Raw genomic sequence first — 20,834 nt, forward strand, 5'->3', positions numbered from 1 at the left:
CTTCGTCCATTACTAAAAGATTTTCTTTTTACAGGTTATTTTATTCTTAGCTAAGCCACTGACCTTTGTTTTCTTTCCTCCTTGTCTGCAAGTTTTGTTTTTGCTGAAAGAAGCATGTAATTTCTATTACTTATTTATAAATAATTTTTAGTCGATTTTAATAAATTATAATAATTCAAATTAAATTAATAACAGTATTTATGCCCTTTATCTACAGTAAGTTGTTTCAGTTTTTCATTAATATAATTAATTAGTGAAATTTTAGTTATAACTGGCATTATTTAATTTTTTTTCTTTCTATGAGTAAAGAAAATCTTTATATAATAAAAAAAAAAAAAAGCGTTTTAGTGGATTTATGAAATTTTATTCAATGTAAAATTAAATTACATAATTTTTCTGATTTACTATTTAGTAATAAAACCCAATGAGATGAGATGAGATGAGGATGATATGTATGACATGTAAATTAGGTGCAGTCTTGTTACAGACTCAGGCAGACAATTCCTGAGACATGTGGTTAATTGAACCCTAACCACTAAAGTGCACCAGAATCCGCTGTCTAATATTCAACTTCACATAAAATCAACTATCTTTTACCAGAATTTGAACCTCAGAACCATCAACTTTAAAAAGTCAGCTGTTAAATAACTGATTTGCGACAAGCTAACCGCTAGACTAGCCCGAAGGGTTAAATATTTAATGTGTATATAACTCAAAATAAATTAATATGAATTATATAACACTTTATGATGCTATGTGATGTATCAATATTTCATTAACAGTAACTCAGATTAGAGAGCTATTTTCTTTGGAAAAAAAAAAAAAAAAAAAAAAAACCATTAATATTGCTAAAAAATTTTTTATTTTATTTCCTTAAATTTATTGAGGTTGTTGCTGACATTGTTGTTGCATGTTCTTGTGCATTTACAGCCTGTTCTTTTTAAAAACAATCGGTGCAAGAGAAAAGAATTCTTGTACCCGATCAGGCTTGGCAATATAGAATCACCTTGATCTTCTTTTGTAGAAACTAAAAAAGAAATAATTTGTAAAACATAGCACTAGTTATATAATTGGCAATATGGTTCAAGCTTTGTTTAATATAGCAATAAAAAATAAGAGTTGTTTATTTCGCAGTACGTCTAATACATTACCTAATATTTTAGGTCAGTTCATCCATTCCTTAATCCACCGGGTTGGTCTAGTGGTTAACGCGTCTCCCCAAATCAGCTGATTTGGAAGTCGAGAGTTACAGCGTTCAGTCCTAGTAAAGCCAGTTATTTTTACATGGATTTGAATACTAGATCGTGGATACCGGTGTTCTTTGGTGGTTGGGTTTCAATCAACCACACATCTCAGGAACGGTTGAACTGAGAATGTACACGACTACACTTCATTTACACTCATACATATCATCCTCTGAAGAATTATCTAAGCGGTAGTTACCGGAGGCTAAACAGGGAAAAGAAAAAAAAGTTCATCCATTCCTTTAGTTTCTGATTCATAAAAATTAAAATTAGTACATTATGATAACTAAACAGTAAGAGAAACAGTAACAATGCGATTATTTGGAAAACAGGAAATATATATCTCTTTATATTTCATTATTGATGATGTAAAATACTTGGCATTGGCAAGGCAATTGGTTGATATAGCAGATTGAAAATACAAGGAGATTGTAAAATATACTCCGTAAAATATCGATTGAGACTTTGTTATTCTTTTAATATAATTGATATTATAGTAATTAATTATTTCAAAAAGTTAATATTAAAATATAGTGTCATGGTCGTTATTTGCGACGACTTAAGTGTTAATATATAAATGTAAAGGTGAAAAAACCCTCTTATCGATATTTCAACGAGGTTTAGTTTAAGCTATTTCGATATATCGTTTTCATTAGAAAAATACTACCTCATAGACAGAAGCTTCGGATGTTTGATTTGTTTCAACTTTGTTGACAGTAAATGGATTATAAAAAAATAAATCCTAAAAAGTTGCAGAAAAAATATAATTTAACTGCTTTTGGACTGTTTTTCCAGCTGGAAACAGCGTAAAATCATCTGTTGTAGTTTATGTTACAGTTACCGAAGGTAAGCGATCTTTCTCTAAATAATCTAGCCTATAAGGAATTAGAATTCTCTGAAATTGAAATGCCTGATTTGTTTGTTGTATGTTTTTGAAGTAATTCTATTGTGTGTTATTAAAATAACTCGTGTTTCCCTAAGGAGAGGATGTTAATAGCGATAGTTCTGAATACTTTTATTTCGTTAAATTACTTGTTAGTCATCAGGCTTATGTTTTTTTGTAGATTTTCAATCATTTGATTGGTCGATACACTTACTTTCTACTATCTGTGACTCTCTTAGCCAAAGCATTCCTATCGTGTGGTATATTCTCAATTTTCTGTTTAATATATTTCAATCTCTATCTCTGTGCTGTTGTACCTTCTGAACTTCCTTTGTGAATTAAATTCAATGACTGGGTGCTTTAAATATATGGCCTACCACCCTTGCTTTTCTTTTTACAGGATTCTGCCCCAAATTTGCCGTAAACCCATCATCTTGTATTTTACTAGTCCATCTTATTTTTAACATTTATGAAATTTGGTACTTACGTATTAACGCCACCACAGCTACAGCTTTATTTAAAAACAAACTAGTCAATCGGATTTCGGTGGAAAATGGGCCGATATAGAGTTTAACATAGATTCAAAACAGTCTCTTTATTAATTTTAATAAATGGTTATTTATATAATTTAACCAAACTTAACCTACGCTCGCTTCGCTTGCTAACCTTGACTAATTAACTGGAGTGTTTTGATTATTTAAATAATAAATAATTGCAATAATTACTGAATTTATTAAATAAATACTCAAAAAATTACGGTGTTAATTATTCAAGGTTAGCGAGCGAAGGTTAAGTTTGGTTAAATTATATTTATAAAATAAGTAAAGAGACTGTTCATTTTCCACCGAAATCCGATTGACTACTTTGCTTTTAAATAAAGCTGTAGCTGCGGTGGCGTTAATACGTAAGTACCTAAAATTTTCATTTTGGAAATTAAATTAAAACTTACTGATTAAATTCAGTGGTTTTTTACATATATATATATATATATATATATATATATATATATTGCTCATTGTTGTTTATCCCAGTATTTTATTTATTGGAGAAATAACTTATTCTAATAGATTAGATTTCTTAGCACCATCTAAAAAACAGCACATTGCTAGGGATGTGATCAGTGTATGTTAACACATTCTCTAAAATTGAAGTAGTTCATTTGGACATTATTCATAATTCCTCTTTGTCAGCAAGTTTTGTTTTTGCTGAATCATGTAATTTCTATTACTTATTTATAAATAATTTTTAGTCGGTTTTAATAAATTATAATAATTCAAATTAAATTAATAACAGTATTTATGTCCTTTATCTACAGTAAGTTGTTTCAGTTTTTCGTTAATATAATTAATTAGTGAAATTTTAGTTATAACTGGCATTCTTTAATTTTTTTTTCTTTCTATGAGTAAAGAAAATCTTTATATAATAAAAAAAAAAAAAACGTTTTAATGGATTTATGAAATTTTATTCAATGTAAAATTAAATTACATAATTTTTCTGATTTACTATTTAGTAATAAAATCGTGCAATATTTTGATTAATTAATTTGTTTTTTTATCATGATACAAAAGAAATTATAAAATTTATCATTTTTTACTTTAGTTTCTAGATCAATAATTGTTTTGTTGAATATCTGATTTTTTCCCTTAATGTCCATGTTGCAATCTGTTCAACTAGTGATCAATAAGCATCCCCCTTAATGGCCCAATGAGATGAGATGAGGATGATATGTATGACATGTAAATTAGGTGCAGTCTTGTTACAGACTCAGGCTGACAATTCCTGAGACATGTGGTTAATTGAACCCTAACCACTAAAGTGCACCAGTATCCGCTGTCTAATATTCAACTTCACATAAAATCAACTATCTTTTACCAGAATTTGAACCTCAGAACCATCAACTTTAAAAAGTCTTTATCATTAATATTGCTAAAAATTTTTTTATTTTATTTCCTTAAATTTATTGAGGTTGTTGTTGCATGTTCTTGTGCATTTACAGCCTGTTCTTTTTAAAAAAAAATCTGTGCAAGAGCAAAGAATTCTTGTACCTGATCAGGCTTGGCAATATAGAATCACCTTGATCTTCTTTTGTAGAAACTAAGAAAGAAATAATTTGTAAAACATAGCACTAGTTATATCATTGGCAATATGGTTCAAGCTTTGTTCAATATAGTAATAAAAAATAGAGTTGTTGTAGATATTTTATTTCTTAATCGCTTTTTCTTTTTTTAAAACTCACAAAACTACAGTTGTTACTGAGATTAGTCTTCAAAAACTGGAAAACTAAAAAAAAGGTATCCTTCTTGACTACTTTTTAACGTTTCTGATTTTAGCTGTGTGTAAAACACACAAAAGATTGCAAAAGACGCCCTCTCAATTGTCTTTTCCTACATTCCTTACCAGTTTTGAGTATTACCATCAGTGTTTTTAAATTGCAACATATTGGTTTTGTAATTTATAACCATAAAATGACATTTTCATCAATAAACTGATCATATAAAAATATGGAACATTTTCCTCTTTACCTTTCATCATTAGTGTTCTACTACCTTACATAAGTTAGTAGTAGTAATACCTTGTTATTTTCATTTAAAGAATCATCTACTGTAGCGTAGTTTCATCGGACAGGGATTTAATTGCAATAAATAGTACTTGTTCCAAGTTAAAATATTTCCTTCATTATTTAAGTTGAGATCTCTGGTAACATTAAAAAGTGAAAATATATTTTTTATTTGAAGACTAGTAAAAGGTTTTGAGAGTATAACGTTTACACGTGCCTGCTTCTTAAGTTCTTTTATTCTAATAATATGTATTGTAGTATTACTAAAAGTGATTTGTAATTTTTAAAAATAGAAAAGTTAAGACAAAAGATTACATGATCGTACATAGAAAGTGTTATTTTAAAGGAATGTTGAAGTGGACTGCCATTTTGTGTAGCAGATGTATATTATAATAATATTACTATTACAATTAAATATCGAAAAAGTATGTATGTTCACATATGTTTGAACGATAAGAAGTTTAACTAATTGCTAAGTAAACTTAATAATTAAATTCTTTATTTACTTATGTAGTTAAAGTTCTGAATGACTTCCGACATGAAATGTTTATAATGATTAATTAGCAGCGATTCTAACAACTTGTCTATTTCATGGATTAAGTTATAACTAATTAGTGATGTAGCAGGACACATCCAAATTCAGTTTGTATCCAGTTTAATGTATCATTACTTTTCTATATTCATGTTACCAGTGTTCTTGAACTGGTCACGATTTAATTAATTGATTTATATAACAAATGTCAACCTGAAAATTGGTGGCTACCAAGGTGATCACTGTTTTATTGTAACTAAAAAATACGTTGCTGAATAATCTTAAATTTAAAAAAATATAATTGTAGTTACATGAGCTAAGTAATTTATATTTCATTAATATTAATATAGTATAAGGATTCATTTATTTAGCTCATATTATGTGAAATAATTACTATTGATTATAGTCATATAGCATATAGTTAGAATAGATCTATCTATTGCACAGATACTGGAAATGATTCACACCATCGCTTTTGGTGATGGAAATAATATATTGCTTTCAATCTTAATGTAAATTAGTAATAAATTAAAGATTTGCAGGCTGGAAATTGTTTTATTTGTAAAGCAATGTTAAAAAAAGGGTTAAATGTTTATTATTGTAATATTCTAGAATTACATTTATCATATAGTAGTAAGTAATGTGAAGATACCGAGCATTCTCATATTCTCATTCATATCAACCATTCCTATCCTATCCGGCTTCAAATTGAGAAAAAGCTTTTTAAGATCTTCACAGGTTTCAGAAACCTCCATGCCTGCATCTGAATAGAGGCAGTATTGACCTCAGGATGTTTCCTAGAAACAAATTAGGAATTTACTGCTCTCCAGAAAATAAATGATTTAATGTATGTAATTCTGCAGTATTTGCAGTACAATACTCCCAAGTAAGATGTCAGAGAATATGAGTTATTTTACACTTAGTGACCTTCATGTAACAAACCGCTACATTATCCTCAACTCAATACACTGTGGATACTGAAAGATTCATATTTCCTTATGTATTAATAAAGCAAGAGTACTTTAAAGTACAATGATGTGTGATTTTTAGACATGATGGTGAGGAATAATTGCATTATTTAATTAATAGGGGCTCTTAGATATAAAATAATGATAGTTTTAAATGGCCGCCACATATTTGTTTCTAGAAGTAACAGTTATTACTGATAATTAATATCAATCAACTAATTAAAATACTATTACTAATAATAATAATAATAGTATCAGTGTTAATTAAGTATTTAAACATTTCACATATAAACATACAAATGTTTAACTTGATTGGTAAGTAAAGTATTTAATTATTATGTTTAATTAAATTTCCTGTTATACAAACATATTCAAGCATTACATGTTTGAATTCAGTTCAATGGAAATTAGTTAATTGTGACAGGATTAAACTTGAAAAAAAAGCTTAGTTTTTCAACTACTAAAGTATTGTAATTAATTTTTTGCCAAAGATGTGTTGTTTTCTTTACCTAAATAGAAGAAATATCTAAGTATTAAGAAATGAGATTTCTGGGCTAAAATAATATTTTTTTCTGGGTGCTGCCCCAGGAATCATAGTTTGATAAATCAGATACGTAAAGGTTGTAATATTTTATTTCTGCTAAGCAAATGATCCCAGATATTTGGAGTCAGCATTAGTTTTACAAGGTTAATTTTTCTGCTTTATGTCACCCTTTCTCTATGGCTTGTAATAGTTGATTAAAGAATAAAAAATGAAATATTGATAGCAATTTTATTAGAAATTTTACAATTATGTTTCATTTAAGTTCTAAAATGAGCTTATCGTATTGTATTACTTACATAGACAATTATTATTTTAAAATCAGTCTTAAAATAAATTTTAGTTGTAAATTACAAGAATATATCTCATATTTTTAACTTATAGTCAGGTTTAATTTATCCGTTAGCAGATTGACAATATAAAATTTAAAAAAGTATACTTTATGCCTATACTAAAAACGTGGCTTATCATAAATATATCATATTGAAAATTATGACTTGCAGAACTAAATAATAAATTACTATACATATGTAATAAATTAGATCTAACTAACATTAAGTAAAATTTTTCTTTCTTTTATTTTTGTTTATATTTGTACAAATGATTAAATCTAAAATTCCTAAGGTTCATCTATAAATATACTTAAATAAAATTTAAAAAGTTGTTTAATCTAATTCCTATCTTAGATCTTAAACTCTATATGAGCAACATTCTCTAAATGATGTACGTTACTTATTTTTAATTTATTTGAGAATTATGGTACCTAAACACTAAATACTATGCGCACTGACTTATGATTTCTGACCATTTTGTTTAAACGATGGTGTTTGGTCAATGAAACTGTTTGCTGGTGGGGACGAATTAGGAACTGAATCTTTTATGAGATCATCTTTATCGATACTTAGTACCGGTATATTTTGCTGCCTTGTTAAATTTCTTTGGAAAAGAGGTGGTATATTCCTTTTGATAAGTCGGTAGGATGAGGTAAAGTAAATCGAAGCTTATCCCAAAACCAAGGTCACCCCATTTTAGGTATGTGCTCATTGATACATATGCTTTAAGTTCAGGATCTAAATTATCAGCCGGGCCAACATCACCGTAAAGTATGACAATTACTCTTGCTCTTCCCATACTCAACGCTAGGGAATGTGCTGTTTTGAATTCCATTTTCCCCCAAACACTTTCTAGAAAGTTAGGTGACAACACAACAATAGTTCTACGTGAATATTCAACTGACCGTGCTATTTGACTTGGTATATAATCACCTATAATCCAATCTCTATAATGTAAATGTAACTTAAATTTAGGGGTGCCATTCTCTAGCCCTGGAACCAAATGTTTTATCGCAAAATCTTCATCTCGATGAGAATAACTTATGAAACCATCATACAGCTTATCACGATCTAGTTCATCTTCAGTAACAAGCCAAAGAAACATCTGATGTGCATAAAGCCAAACTTTTATTTCTTGATTATATCGATAGTAGAGAGCTATAAGAAGACCTACTATGAGCCCAAGAATAGCCGTAAGAATGCTAATAATAATTATTACGCCTGCTGTAGATGTGGGACAAATTTCATTTACTGTTAATTCTGATATAGATTTTCCTCCCAAGCAAGTTACATTATTCAGATTGTCGATCTGAAATATAAAAACAATAGACAGATTAATAATCATATTTAAAAGATATTAAGACAGAAAAAATCTTGTAAATTAAGAAGTCATTTAATAAAAATCAAGTTAATCAAATGAATTATATATCGCTATAAACTTAGTTATTTTCAAAAGATATAATTTGTGATTTTTAAAATTATTCTTTATAAAAAAAAACATATACTTACTAGAAGTCATCCACAAAGGACATTAAAGTTCGGTTTTTGGTGGTCAGTTTGTGACCATTTTAGGAGATAGTCAGTTTAACACTAGTAAAATGCATTCTACGTTTTACTAATGTAAAATCATTTTACATTTATAAAACTTCCTATGCGTGCACTGACTTATGATTTCTGCTGATTTTGGCTAACCATTTTGTATAATTGATTGTGTACTCGATAAAAATGTTTACCGGTGGGGATAAATTAGGATCTCAACCTTTTATGAAATCATTTATACTTTAAACCGGTGTATTTTGCTGCCTTGTTAAATTTCTTTGGAAAAGAGATATTTCTAGGCAGTGTATGTTTCTATTTGAACTCTCCTAATGTGCCATAGGCTTGGGGTTCATGTCTAAGCCAGCTATAAATTTTGAAAAACTGTACCTATAAAGCAGCTTGTCGTGATTGACTGACTTGACTGATAACTGATTTATCAATGCCCAACAAAACTAGTGAAGATAAATTAATGAAAAATTGTATTCAAGTTTTTTTTTATACTGTGTAAGTGCACATTAAGAAAGGATTTTTTTAAATTCTGGGTTTAAAGGGTTAAAATGGAGTACAATGAAATTTTTACTATTTTTTTAATTTCTCAGTAACAAATGAAGATATCAACTTGATTTTTGGCACGTGAACTTATGTGTGTGTGTAATAATCTTCATGTGAATATCTAAAAACCAATTTTTAGATTTTTTGCAAAGGGATGAAGAAAGTTAAAACAATTTTGAAAAATGATTCCAAATTTTTCCCATTTCTGATTAGACAATATATTAAGTAGATTTGGGCTTGCAATTATTCTTCAGATAATTTCTAAAGATCATTTTTGGTGTTTTTTTTATTTTCGATTTTTTAAGGGATTTGTTCGTGTACTATTGGTAGCTCAACCAATAGCCACGGTTACTGTAGTGCGACCCAGCTGGCTGCACCTGCCTCCAGTTACTTGGCCAAAAAACACTTAAGAAAAATAAGAAACAAAATATGATAACCTCCTAGTGGTGTTTGTAGGGTAATACTAAGAACCAGACTAAATATGGATGGATATAACTACTATTTTTAAGATGAAGGCTGACTATTTTGAAATCCACACTCTTCAAATCGCTCAGAGTTTTGGGTCCTGTACTGACTAAACTGTGCTTTGAAGAAATTTACCTACCATATAATGATATTTTTTTGTAAACTGAACGAGGTTTAAGTTTTATTTATCAGTATTATTCTCGCAAGCATGAGGATATCGAAGCACATTGGGGGTCCTGGCTAGATGATTGGGTAAGAAAAGTGAGCCCTGACCAGCTAGTTTTTTTTTTTTACATAATCTTATTCCAACTTATACCCGAGTAAATAATTGCAGTTAATTTATTCAGTCCAGTAAAAATGATGGTGTCTTTTCTTAATTTGAAGTTTTAGTCCAGTACCTTTGATTTCCTACATTAACTAATGTAAGAATTCAATTTTTATTTTAAGTACATTTTCATGAAATTCAGTAAATTTCAATATACTGTTATAAAATATTTCTCCAGACTAAAGGAAATATTTATTAAATATAAGGGTTCATTATGAATTTGTGTAATTTTTAATTACTGATATGGTGATACGATCACAAATCTATTGCTTCTTAATGTTTAGAGACTATAACTGACTCTACTTCATTTTATAATGGTTATTTTTTTATTTGACTTTTTTCTGGGTGAAAAACACTTCGGCATTATCGTCACCTGAATTTTATACTGATGAGTCGATTCTGTTCTCATATGCAATATTTTGATCAAGTTTTATGTAAATCAGATCAAACTATGAAAAAACATCCCCTGTTACCATCTTTCTCTATTTCATCACATTCTGTTTTCAAATAAAGTTTTGTTTTTATTAAGTATTTTTAGTAACTGTAATTATTGTGATAGTTTCAGGAAAGACTTCTTACATTTCTGGCCTCAGAAAATATCCATTATAATTTTTTTTTGTGTAAATTTACCTTAATGTTTGGTTTTGAAGTATCTGAATGATACATATTCAATATCCAGTGTTTATTTTCAGAAGTTTTATGACAAATCTGTGTCGATTACCACCGACAGTACGATTAAGAAATTTATTCCCTCTTGGTTATATCAGTCAAGAAATGTCAAGGCTAATCCACCCTTTGTTTTCCTCATTCATTGATCAGGGAAAGTCATCATACAAAACTTATTGTACCGATAATGTTCAATAAAAATTATGTATATGTGAAATTTTGAAATCTAATGAATGAGATGACCTTCATATTTCATCAGTAATGATTTGTCTAAACCTTACAAAATTTCAGTGTTGATTTCTTGCTTCAGTTCTTTAATACAAGAAAAGATCATTCAAAACAATCTCTTTTCAGTCTGATAAATTTCAGTGTAGCTTTATTGAATATGTTTTATTAATTCTCACATTTTATTTATATTCTTATCACCATATACTTTACCTATATAAATTTTTATAGTGTGAATTTTTCTTGCGTTAAAATTTAATTACAATTCATGTTTGGCCAAATTTTTTTATATTTTCAATAAATATTAAAATTATATTGTATTGTATTAAAATATTATATTGTGGAGCTAAACGGGAAGTAATTGAATTATCTCATTGGTGGAAGCATAACCAACAAGTGTAAATGTTATTTTCTTTCTAAACAGCTTTCATTTTATACAAAATTTCTAATTTCTCTCAACTTAATTGCTTTTAATTATTCAAAATTTAATTTTATGATTCTCACATTGCCTTTTATTTGGAGTGAAGACAAGTAATTCGTTTTTCTTAGACAAGTTTTTTTCTTAACTTTTTTAGAAACGTAGTTTTATACCATTTTTTTTTTGTCTTCAGTCATTTGACTGGTTTTATACGGCTCTCCAAGATTCCCTATCTAGTGCTAGTCGTTTCATTTCAGTATACCCCCTACATCCTACATCCCTAACAATTTGTTTTACATATTCCAAACGTGGCCTGCCTACACAATTTTTTCCTTCTACCTGTCCTTCCAATATTAAAGCGACTATTCCAGGATGCCTTAGTATGTGGCCTATAAGTCTGTCTCTTCTTTTAACTATCTTTTTCCAAATGCTTCTTTCTTCATCTATTTGCCGCAATACCTCTTCATTTGTCACTTTATCCACCCATCTGATTTTTAACATTCTCCTATAGCACCGCATTTCAAAAGCTTCTAATCTTTTCTTCTCAGATACTCCGATTGTCCAAGCTTCACTTCCATATAAAGCAACACTCCAAACATACACTTTCAAAAATTTTTTCCTGACATTTAAAGTAATTTTTGATGTTAACAAATTATATTTCTGACTGAAGGCTCGTTTCGCTTGTGCTATTTCGCCTTTTATATCGCTCCTGCTTCGTCCATCTTTAGTAATTCTCCTTCCCAAATAACAAAATTCTTCTACCTCCATAATCTTTTCTCCTCCTATTTTCACATTCATTGGTACATCTTTGTTATTTCTAATACATTTCATTACGTTTGTTTTGTATTTGTTTATTTTCACGCAATAGTTGTTGCGTAGGACTTCCATCTATGCCGTACATTGTTTCTTCTAGATCCTTTTTACTCTCGGCTAGAATTACTATATCATCAGCAAATCGTAGCATCTTTATCTTTTCACCATGTACTGTTACTCTGAATCTAAATTGTTCTTTAACATCATGAACTGCTAGTTCCATGTAAAGATTAAAAAGTAACGGGGACAGGGAACATCCTTGTCGGACTCCCTTTCGTATTACGGCTTCCTTCTTATGTTCTTCAATTGTTACTGTTGCTGTTTGGTTCCTGTACTTGCTAGCAATTGTTCTTCTATCCCTGTATTTGAACCATAATTTTTTTTAAATGCTGAACATTTTATTCCAGTCTACGTTATCGCATGCTTTTTCTAGGTCTATAAACGCCAAGTATGTTGGTTTGTTTTTCTTTAATCTTTCTTCTACTATTAATCTGAGGCCTAAAATTGCTTCCCATGTCCCTATACTTTTCCTTAAACCAAATTGGTCTTCTCCTAACCCTTCTTCCACTCTCCTCTCAATTCTTCTGTATAGAATTCTAGTTAAGATTTTTGATGCATGACTAGTTAAACTAATTAGTTAAACTGTATTCTGTATTCTTCACATTTATCTGCCCCTGCTTTCATGACTATAACGCTTTTTTTGAGGTCTGACGGAACCTTTTCATAAATATTACACACCAGCTTGTATAATCTATCAATCGCTTCCTCACCTGCACTGCGCAATAATTCTACAGGTATTCCGTCTATTCCAGGAGCCTTTCTGCCATTTAAATCTTTTAATGCTCTCTTAAATTCAGACCTCAGTATTGTTTCTCCCATTTCATCCTCCTCAACTTCCTCTTCTTCCTTTATAACACCAATTTTAGTACAATTTGTCTAATTACTGTATTTTATAGTCAGCAAGAGTGAAAATCATTAAATAAAATATTTATTATTAAATGTGCAATCATTATGGCTATACTTAAAATAATTTATTCTGATACTTACTGTTATATTAGGCGATAAGCCGGTCAAAGTTATTTGTGAAATGTTATTTGAGGGAAGTGGTAAAGTCGTGATATACTTGAAACCTTCCAATCGATAATCAATCCTTCCTCTTGCGGGCGGTAGAAACATTTCCATTCTTTTGGACATTTAGTACTAGATTCGTTTATTATTTTAACTTAATTTACATGTTAGAAGTTTTGATGGCACCATATTCCAGTACAAACCTTCTAATTGCTTTGGTCCAGAACATGTTATTTGAAATGATATCAATCAAATAATAAGCTTCTGGTGTTAGAGTTCCCTCAAAAAACTTTTTAAGGTGATAATTTCTACTGTCACATAATAATGGATTTCCAATCAGATTAATTCTAGCACTATGATTTTCTAATGTTTTGTAATGGTGTGAAGTTGATGAATTCGATTCATATTGTGCAAGTGCCAGTAATTCCATCATTGCTTCGTTAGTACACTGAAAATATAAAAACATTCTTAAAAATTAATGACAAAAAAAATATAGTAACATTACAAGAGATATTTAATTAGTTTCTTATCCTACTGACTTGTATTATAACTAATCAGACTTTTATAAACAAAAAATTAAACTTTGTATTGAATTATTATAATAAGGTTTGCTAACTAAAAATAAAACTAATGAATAACTGTTGCTTCATTAGTATATTGTGAAAATATAAAAACGCTCTTAAAAGTTTAAAGTAACAGTTCTATACATTATAGTTTTACATAAATTTACAGTATAATATTATTTTATTAAAAATATTAATTTGTTGACACCTGTCTTTAAATTTTTTTAAAATTTCTTTTTACCTTAACATGTTCTATTGCGCTCCTCTTTTTCTGCATAACTGAATGAAAGACCATCATAGAAGGGCCAAAAATCTTTATCTTAACTTCTTTAAGCTCCTGGAGATTTTGATTTTTTTTTGTGTCACTCTTTCTCTCTCTCTCTCTCTCTCTCTCTGACAGAGAGGTTATCTCTCTCTTAGAGAGATCAGGTTCAAACCTACTAAACGTTAGTTGCTTTTATACGGATTTAAAAACTAAACCATGCATACTGATATGCTTTGGTGGCACCTTATTTCTCAGGAATGGTAGGCCTGAGTACATAATTACACATTGTTTACGTATCATGCTGATCCAATTGGACCATGGTGACGTTACTTTGTTGTTAATTTTATTACAACGCACTCATTAAGAAAATAAAACTCATATTTGTAATAGTTTTTGTAAATTCCATAGATAGTAAATTCGTATAAAAAAATATTGAACAAGATTTTTCATTTCCTGGCATATTTCTATCTTAATTCTTTGATTTTATTTTTTTAATTATGGTTTTTAATCCCTTTTTGTTCTTTATTTTAGTGGAAAACCATGTTATTATGCCCTTTATTTTTCACTAAACCTTTGTTATTTCACCCATTTATTTTTTAGTTCACATTTTGGTTTGAAATTATGAAATTCCACAAAAACTAATTTAAGTACTTTTATTATTATTCAGTTTAATGACGAAAATTATATAATTAACTAACTGGACGTGATGTTGACTGAAATATGTGAATATACATCTGCTGTATATGTAGCAAATGTTATTTTAACTGACAGTGGTGTTGAAGAGGCCATTTGCCGAATTAATTCTTTGATGGGCCCAGAATATATTCATCCTCTTTTAGTGAAGAAATACTCTGCCATATGGTGTGGTTTTTAACTAAGCTCTTCAATCGTGTATATGTAACATATAACTAAATTAAACTAATGTAATTTATAAAAACTAGGAAACGTGGAGAACAGATGTGTAGCTTGCCTTACTCCAGATCTAACTTAAAAATTGGCTTAGAGATAAAATTATTTTTTTAACATATGGAATTCTTTTTTCGGTTTTCATATTGTGATCGTTACAGGTTCCATTTCCTTATAAGCTGCCTTGTTCTATATTACCCTTCAGTGCCCTTCTGTGTAGTAGTTTTTGTTTATGCAGGTCATTGCTATTCTTTCGAGTTTTAGAATGCTGTGTGGCTTGTTTGGAATATAGTTTCACTACTTTATATTATTACAGTTGGACGACGACCGGTAATGTTTGAGTTTGGTGGCTATGAGAGGCATTTTTTGTTGTGTGTGTTGTTAGTGAGGTTTTGTGCTGTTGACAGTTTGTCGATTCTATTTCTGCATGTGGTTTTCTTGTTTAAGTTGTATGTGACTATTTTTCCAAGGTATATGAATTTTTCTACTTTTTTAATCTCTTGATTATTTACTGATATTTTGTTTGTAAGTGGAAAGTTAGTTAACATCAGTTTTGTTCTTTTAAAAAGAGATTTTTAAGCTTATTCTGTGTGGTATCTCCAGTGGTGAACTTATTTATGTTTTGGCTTCTTGGATGCTATTTGCTAGGAGGACTAGATCGTCAGTAAGGCCTAGGCAGTTTAGTTTTATGTTTTCTTTTGTCTTGCTTGGTATTTATTTCATACCACTCCTCATTGCGAAATCCAAGGCGCAATTGAACAGTGGGGTAGTCCATCTTCCTGTATCAGCCTTGTGCATATCATGAATGGGTCTATAATAGTAGTGACAACCACAACCTTATGAACCACCAGATGGTAATTAACACAAGACTGTTAAATTGGAGCCATGAGAAAGCAAATAGAACCCTCTACAACACAGGAAGTATTTCAGTTCTCAAATCATCTTCATTAAATAGTACTGATGTTATAACAAGTTACTAATGTTTTATTCTTAACTATACATTTTATAATATTTGGCTAAGAACACATTATCCTGGTACGATAAGCGCTAATTACATTTTAAAGTGAGTTGTTGTTTTATTGAATAGTATTAAAATTGATAAATCGCTATTTAAATAAAAGATATTTACCAAAGCTATAGTGCTTTCCCCACATCAACAACCAACTCTATGATCTTTTAAGGAAAAATAATACTTTTTATATTGCGCCTACTTGTGTGCTCACAGTTTATTGTTTTATCTAATTATCTATAAAGGATTATTTCTGTCGCTTAATTAGCAATGTCAATATTGCATTCAGTGTATATCTATTTTATTGCCAGCTCTAATAAAAAATTCACTATGTGATTCATAACTATCTCTGCTCATCTGTCATACCCTTATTCTTTAGCATTTTGATTTTATATTTTCTGTATACGCAGTTTATTGTTTAATCTGTTCTAAAAATTTTAAGTATTAAGTTTGTTTTATCTTTTGTAATACTTATTTAAACATTGACATCTGGATAATTTATCTTTTAATTTAATTCACTTTCTTAGTTAAAAAAAGAAGTAGGGTTATGTTTTTAACTGACCAAGGCTTAGCTTTACAGAAATTTAATAGTCTTAGCAGTATTTTTGGCATATTCAATTCCTTTATTCAGTTTATTGATAATGAAAACATCATTAACGGATAATGAAAACATCATGCAACAGAATCGGTTTTTGATAATCAGTCCTTTGAAACTGAGCAGATATACAGATATTTCCCGTAACACACAAATAGCATTGAAATGCGTGATCCCAATTCGCTTGTAGGAGATGAAATTTACAAACAAATCAAAATAACATACTAAGCAAACATACAAAAAAGATAAAATGTGCTATTTAACGTACAAAATAAATTCCTGATGCTGAAACCGATGACAATTATTTTTGAAGTATTGAAATGTAACTCATGTTTTTCTTAAAAAAACTAGTTTAATGAATTCCCTTCATTATTAAGGATCGGTTGTTTTTTTCTGGTTGCTATAGAATTATAATCTTTTCTAGGATGTGGATTGTGTTTTTTTCTGTGAGTTTTCTAAAAATTTTATATAAAAAAAATTTGAATCAATCAATATAAGAAAAGTTTATATTGTTCTATATAATCAAAAAGAGTTTATAATATTGTATTATGGGTAGATGTTTTTAATTAGACAGACATTTTTAAGTTGTAATTGGAAAGTATGCTAGATTCAAATTTTCTATTTATTTAATACAACATTGTTTTTTGTTATGGAATATTTTATTATGTTAAAGCGTGTTAAAATATTTGGTGCAATGGTTTTCCCATTTATTTAACTCATTAACCTGAATAATTTTTTCAAGGATCTCATTAACGAGGGTCTAATACAAAACATCTTTATATTTCTTAATGGTCAGAACTCATTAAAAATGTAATAATGTGTGATCATTTTCTCATAACAACCTGTGTAGTTTGTCCTTTCTGTAAGTCTGGATCTTGCCTCATCTGTGTGGCCATTGATGATATTCAAATACCTTCATTTATGTTTAAGAAATGTGTTTTTTTCCACCATTTGTTCAAGTAATCGTTAACATCTAGTAACATTTACATTATGTTTGTTGGAAAATATTTTTCTTATGGAATTTTGTTTTTTTCTGTTCGTAAAAAATGGGGAGACTTGACAATAAGATAGAAACTGAATCAAAAACAAAATTATATAAAGAATTTATATTGAAAAAATGGAATTATTATCAATGTAGTTATACAACAATTAATTACTTACAAGGTTGTGGTTGTTACTACTATTATAGACCCATTCATGATATGCACAAGGCTGATACAGGAAGATGGACTACCCCACTGTTCAATTGCGCCTTGGAATTCGCAATGAGGAGTGGTATGAAATAAATACCAAGCAAGACAAAAGAAAACATAAAACTAAACTGCCTAGGCCTTACTGACGATCTAGTCCTCCTGGCAAATAGCATCCAAGAAGCCAAAACATAAATAAGTTCACCACTGGAGATACCACACAGAATAAGCTTAAAAATCTCTTTTTAAAAGAACAAAACTGATGTTAACTAACTTTCCACTTACAAACAAAATATCAGTAAATAATCAAGAGATTAAAAAAGTAGAAAAATTCATATACCTTGGAAAAATAGTCACATACAACTTAAACAAGAAAACCACATGCAGAAATAGAATCGGCAAACTGTCAACAGCACAAAACCTCACTAACAACACACACAACAAAAAATGCCTCTCATAGCCACCAAACTCAAACATTACCGGTCGTCGTCCAACTGTAATAATATAAAGTAGTGAAACTATATTCCAAACAAGCCACACAGCATTCTAAAACTCGAAAGAATAGCAATGACCTGCATAAACAAAAACTACTACACAGAAGGGCACTGAAGGGTAATATAGAACAAGGCAGCTTATAAGGAAATGGAACCTGTAACGATCACAATATGAAAACCGAAAAAAGAATTCCATATGTTAAAAAAATAATTTTATCTCTAAGCCAATTTTTAAGTTAGATCTGGAGTAAGGCAAGCTACACATCTGTTCTCCACGTTTCCTAGTTTTTATAAATTACATTAGTTTAATTTAGTTATATGTTACATATACACGATTGAAGAGCTTAGTTAAAAACCACACCATATGGCAGAGTATTTCTTCACTAAAAGAGGATGAATATATTCTGGGCCCATCAAAGAATTAATTCGGCAAATGGCCTCTTCAACACCACTGTCAGTTAAAATAACATTTGCTACATACACAGCAGATGTATATTCACATATTTCAGTCAACATCACGTCCAGTTAGTTAATTATATAATTTTCGTCATTAAACTGAATAATAATAAAAGTACTTAAATTAGTTTTTGTGGAATTTCATAATTTCAAACCAAAATGTGAACTAAAAAATAAATGGGTGAAATAACAAAGGTTTAGTGAAAAATAAAGGGCATAATAACATGGTTTTGCACTAAAATAAAGAACAAAAAGGGATTTAAAACCATAATTAAAAAAATAAAATCAAAGAATTAAGACAGAAATATGCCAGGAAATGAAAAATCTTGTTCAATATTTTTTTATACGAATTTACTATCTATGGAATTTACAAAAACTATTACAAATATGAGTTTTATTTTCTTAATGAGTGCGTTGTAATAAAATTAACAACAAAGTAACGTCACCATGGTCCAATTGGATCAGCATGATACGTAAACAATGTGTAATTATGTACTCAGGCCTACCATTCCTGAGAAATAAGGTGCCACCAAAGCATATCAGTATGCATGGTTTAGTTTTTAAATCCGTATAAAAGCAACTAACGTTTAGTAGGTTTGAACCTGATCTCTCTAAGAGAGAGATAACCTCTCTGTCAGAGAGAGAGAGAGAGAGAAAGAGTGACACAAAAAAAAATCAAAATCTCCAGGAGCTTAAAGAAGTTAAGATAAAGATTTTTGGCCCTTCTATGATGGTCTTTCATTCAGTTATGCAGAAAAAGAGGAGCGCAATAGAACATGTTAAGGTAAAAAGAAATTCAAAAGAAATGTTAAAAAAATTTGAAGACAGGTGTCAACAAATTAATATTTTTAATAAAATAATATTATACTGTAAATTTATGTAAAACTATAATGTATAGAACTGTTACTTCAAACTTTTAAGAGCGTTTTTATATTTTCACAATATACTAATGAAGCAACAGTTATTCATTAGTTTTATTTTTAGTTAGCAAACCTTATTATAATAATTCAATACAAAGTTTAATTTTTTGTTTATAAAAGTCTGATTAGTTATAATACAAGTCAGTAGGATAAGAAACTAATTAAATATCTCTTGTAATGTTACTAAATTTTTTTTTGTCATTAATTTTTAAGAATATTTTTATATTTTCAGTGTACTAATGAAGCAATAGTTATTCATTAGTTTATTTTTAGTTTGTAAACCTAATGGTAATTAACCAATTAAATATCTCTTATAATGTATTTTTGTACTGTTATCTAAAAAAATGAAAGTGCTTTGTTGTAAGTAATATATTTTTATTAATGTTTTGCATTCACTTCATACAGTAAGATTGTGTCAGCATATTGATGTTTGTGTATTATTTTGTAAGCTAGTATGTTGTTTGTGAATATATACATACTCATAAACAAATATGTTTCTAATCAGAAAGCATGCTGTAGCCCTTCGTTTATCCTACAGCATTGATAAAACTGTTTTACACTAGGATTTGAAATTTTATCCTTATAAAATGATAATGGTGCAAAATCTAATAGAGTATGATAAAAATGAGAAAATTGGGTGACATATTGTGCAAAATTTATTAACTTGCTTACCAGTGAAATGGCCCTGCTGATGGGTGATGAAGTGCATTTTCATTTATCGGGCAGAGTGAACAAACAAAATTTTCATTATCGGTCTGATAAAAATCTTAACAGTTTCGTATACATCCTCTGAACAGCCCATGTGTAACCATCTGGTGATCTCTGGTAAGCTTTTGGAATCATAGAGAATTATTTCTGTAAAGAGGAACTACAAGTGGTGATAGTCTATTCTAACGGATATCTAGTGATGTTGCAAGATCTTCTTGCTCTTGAACTGCCTTGTTGTATGATCGACATGAATGCAGTGTGAAGCAATTGATCGTATTGCCAGAGCATCCACGATGATGATTTGTGAGATATTTCAGGTCATGTGATTTCCAGAAGAGGAGATGTATGGCCAACATGTTCTAAAGGCCTGCCATCAGTATGCGACTATTTTCTCTGGGATACCTGAAGTCTAAAGTGTTTCATTAGCAGATCTAATAGAATTAATGAACTCAATACCTCCATACAAGAAGAAATAGGAGCGATCTCAGAAAAAAGGATGAAAGCAGCAATGCAAAATCTGTGGGACAGACTAAAACATGGTGGAGGTATTTAAAAAATTAAGTTATGCAAATAATCAATAAATGGCACGAATGGTAGGAG

At 29.4% G+C, this 20,834-nt stretch overlaps 2 protein-coding genes and 1 long non-coding RNA gene across 7 annotated transcripts in view; 1 reads left to right on the plus strand and 2 right to left on the minus strand.

The window, feature by feature from the left end:
• The window catches only part of LOC142324219 (uncharacterized), a 107,910-nt gene that overhangs the window by 68,343 nt on the left and 18,733 nt on the right, over positions 1-20,834 (plus strand). The window lies entirely within an intron of this gene.
• On the minus strand, positions 21-1,445 carry LOC142323010 (uncharacterized). Its single transcript, XR_012755995.1, has 2 exons — positions 1,152-1,445; positions 21-103 (listed from the first exon to the last, which is right to left on the minus strand). It is a non-coding gene; the product is annotated as an uncharacterized LOC142323010 (long non-coding RNA).
• Positions 7,594-14,745, minus strand: LOC142323300 (protein toll-like). The gene is made up of 3 exons (XM_075362766.1): positions 14,689-14,745; positions 13,328-13,576; positions 7,594-8,366 (listed from the first exon to the last, which is right to left on the minus strand). The coding sequence occupies exons 1-3, from the start codon at positions 14,743-14,745 to the stop codon at positions 7,617-7,619; spliced, it is 1,056 nt and encodes a 351-aa protein (XP_075218881.1). The 3' UTR covers positions 7,594-7,616.

The sequence above is a fragment of the Lycorma delicatula genome, chromosome 4 (genome assembly GCF_047948215.1).
Source record: "Lycorma delicatula isolate Av1 chromosome 4, ASM4794821v1, whole genome shotgun sequence".
NCBI classification, from domain to species: domain Eukaryota; kingdom Metazoa; phylum Arthropoda; class Insecta; order Hemiptera; family Fulgoridae; genus Lycorma; species Lycorma delicatula.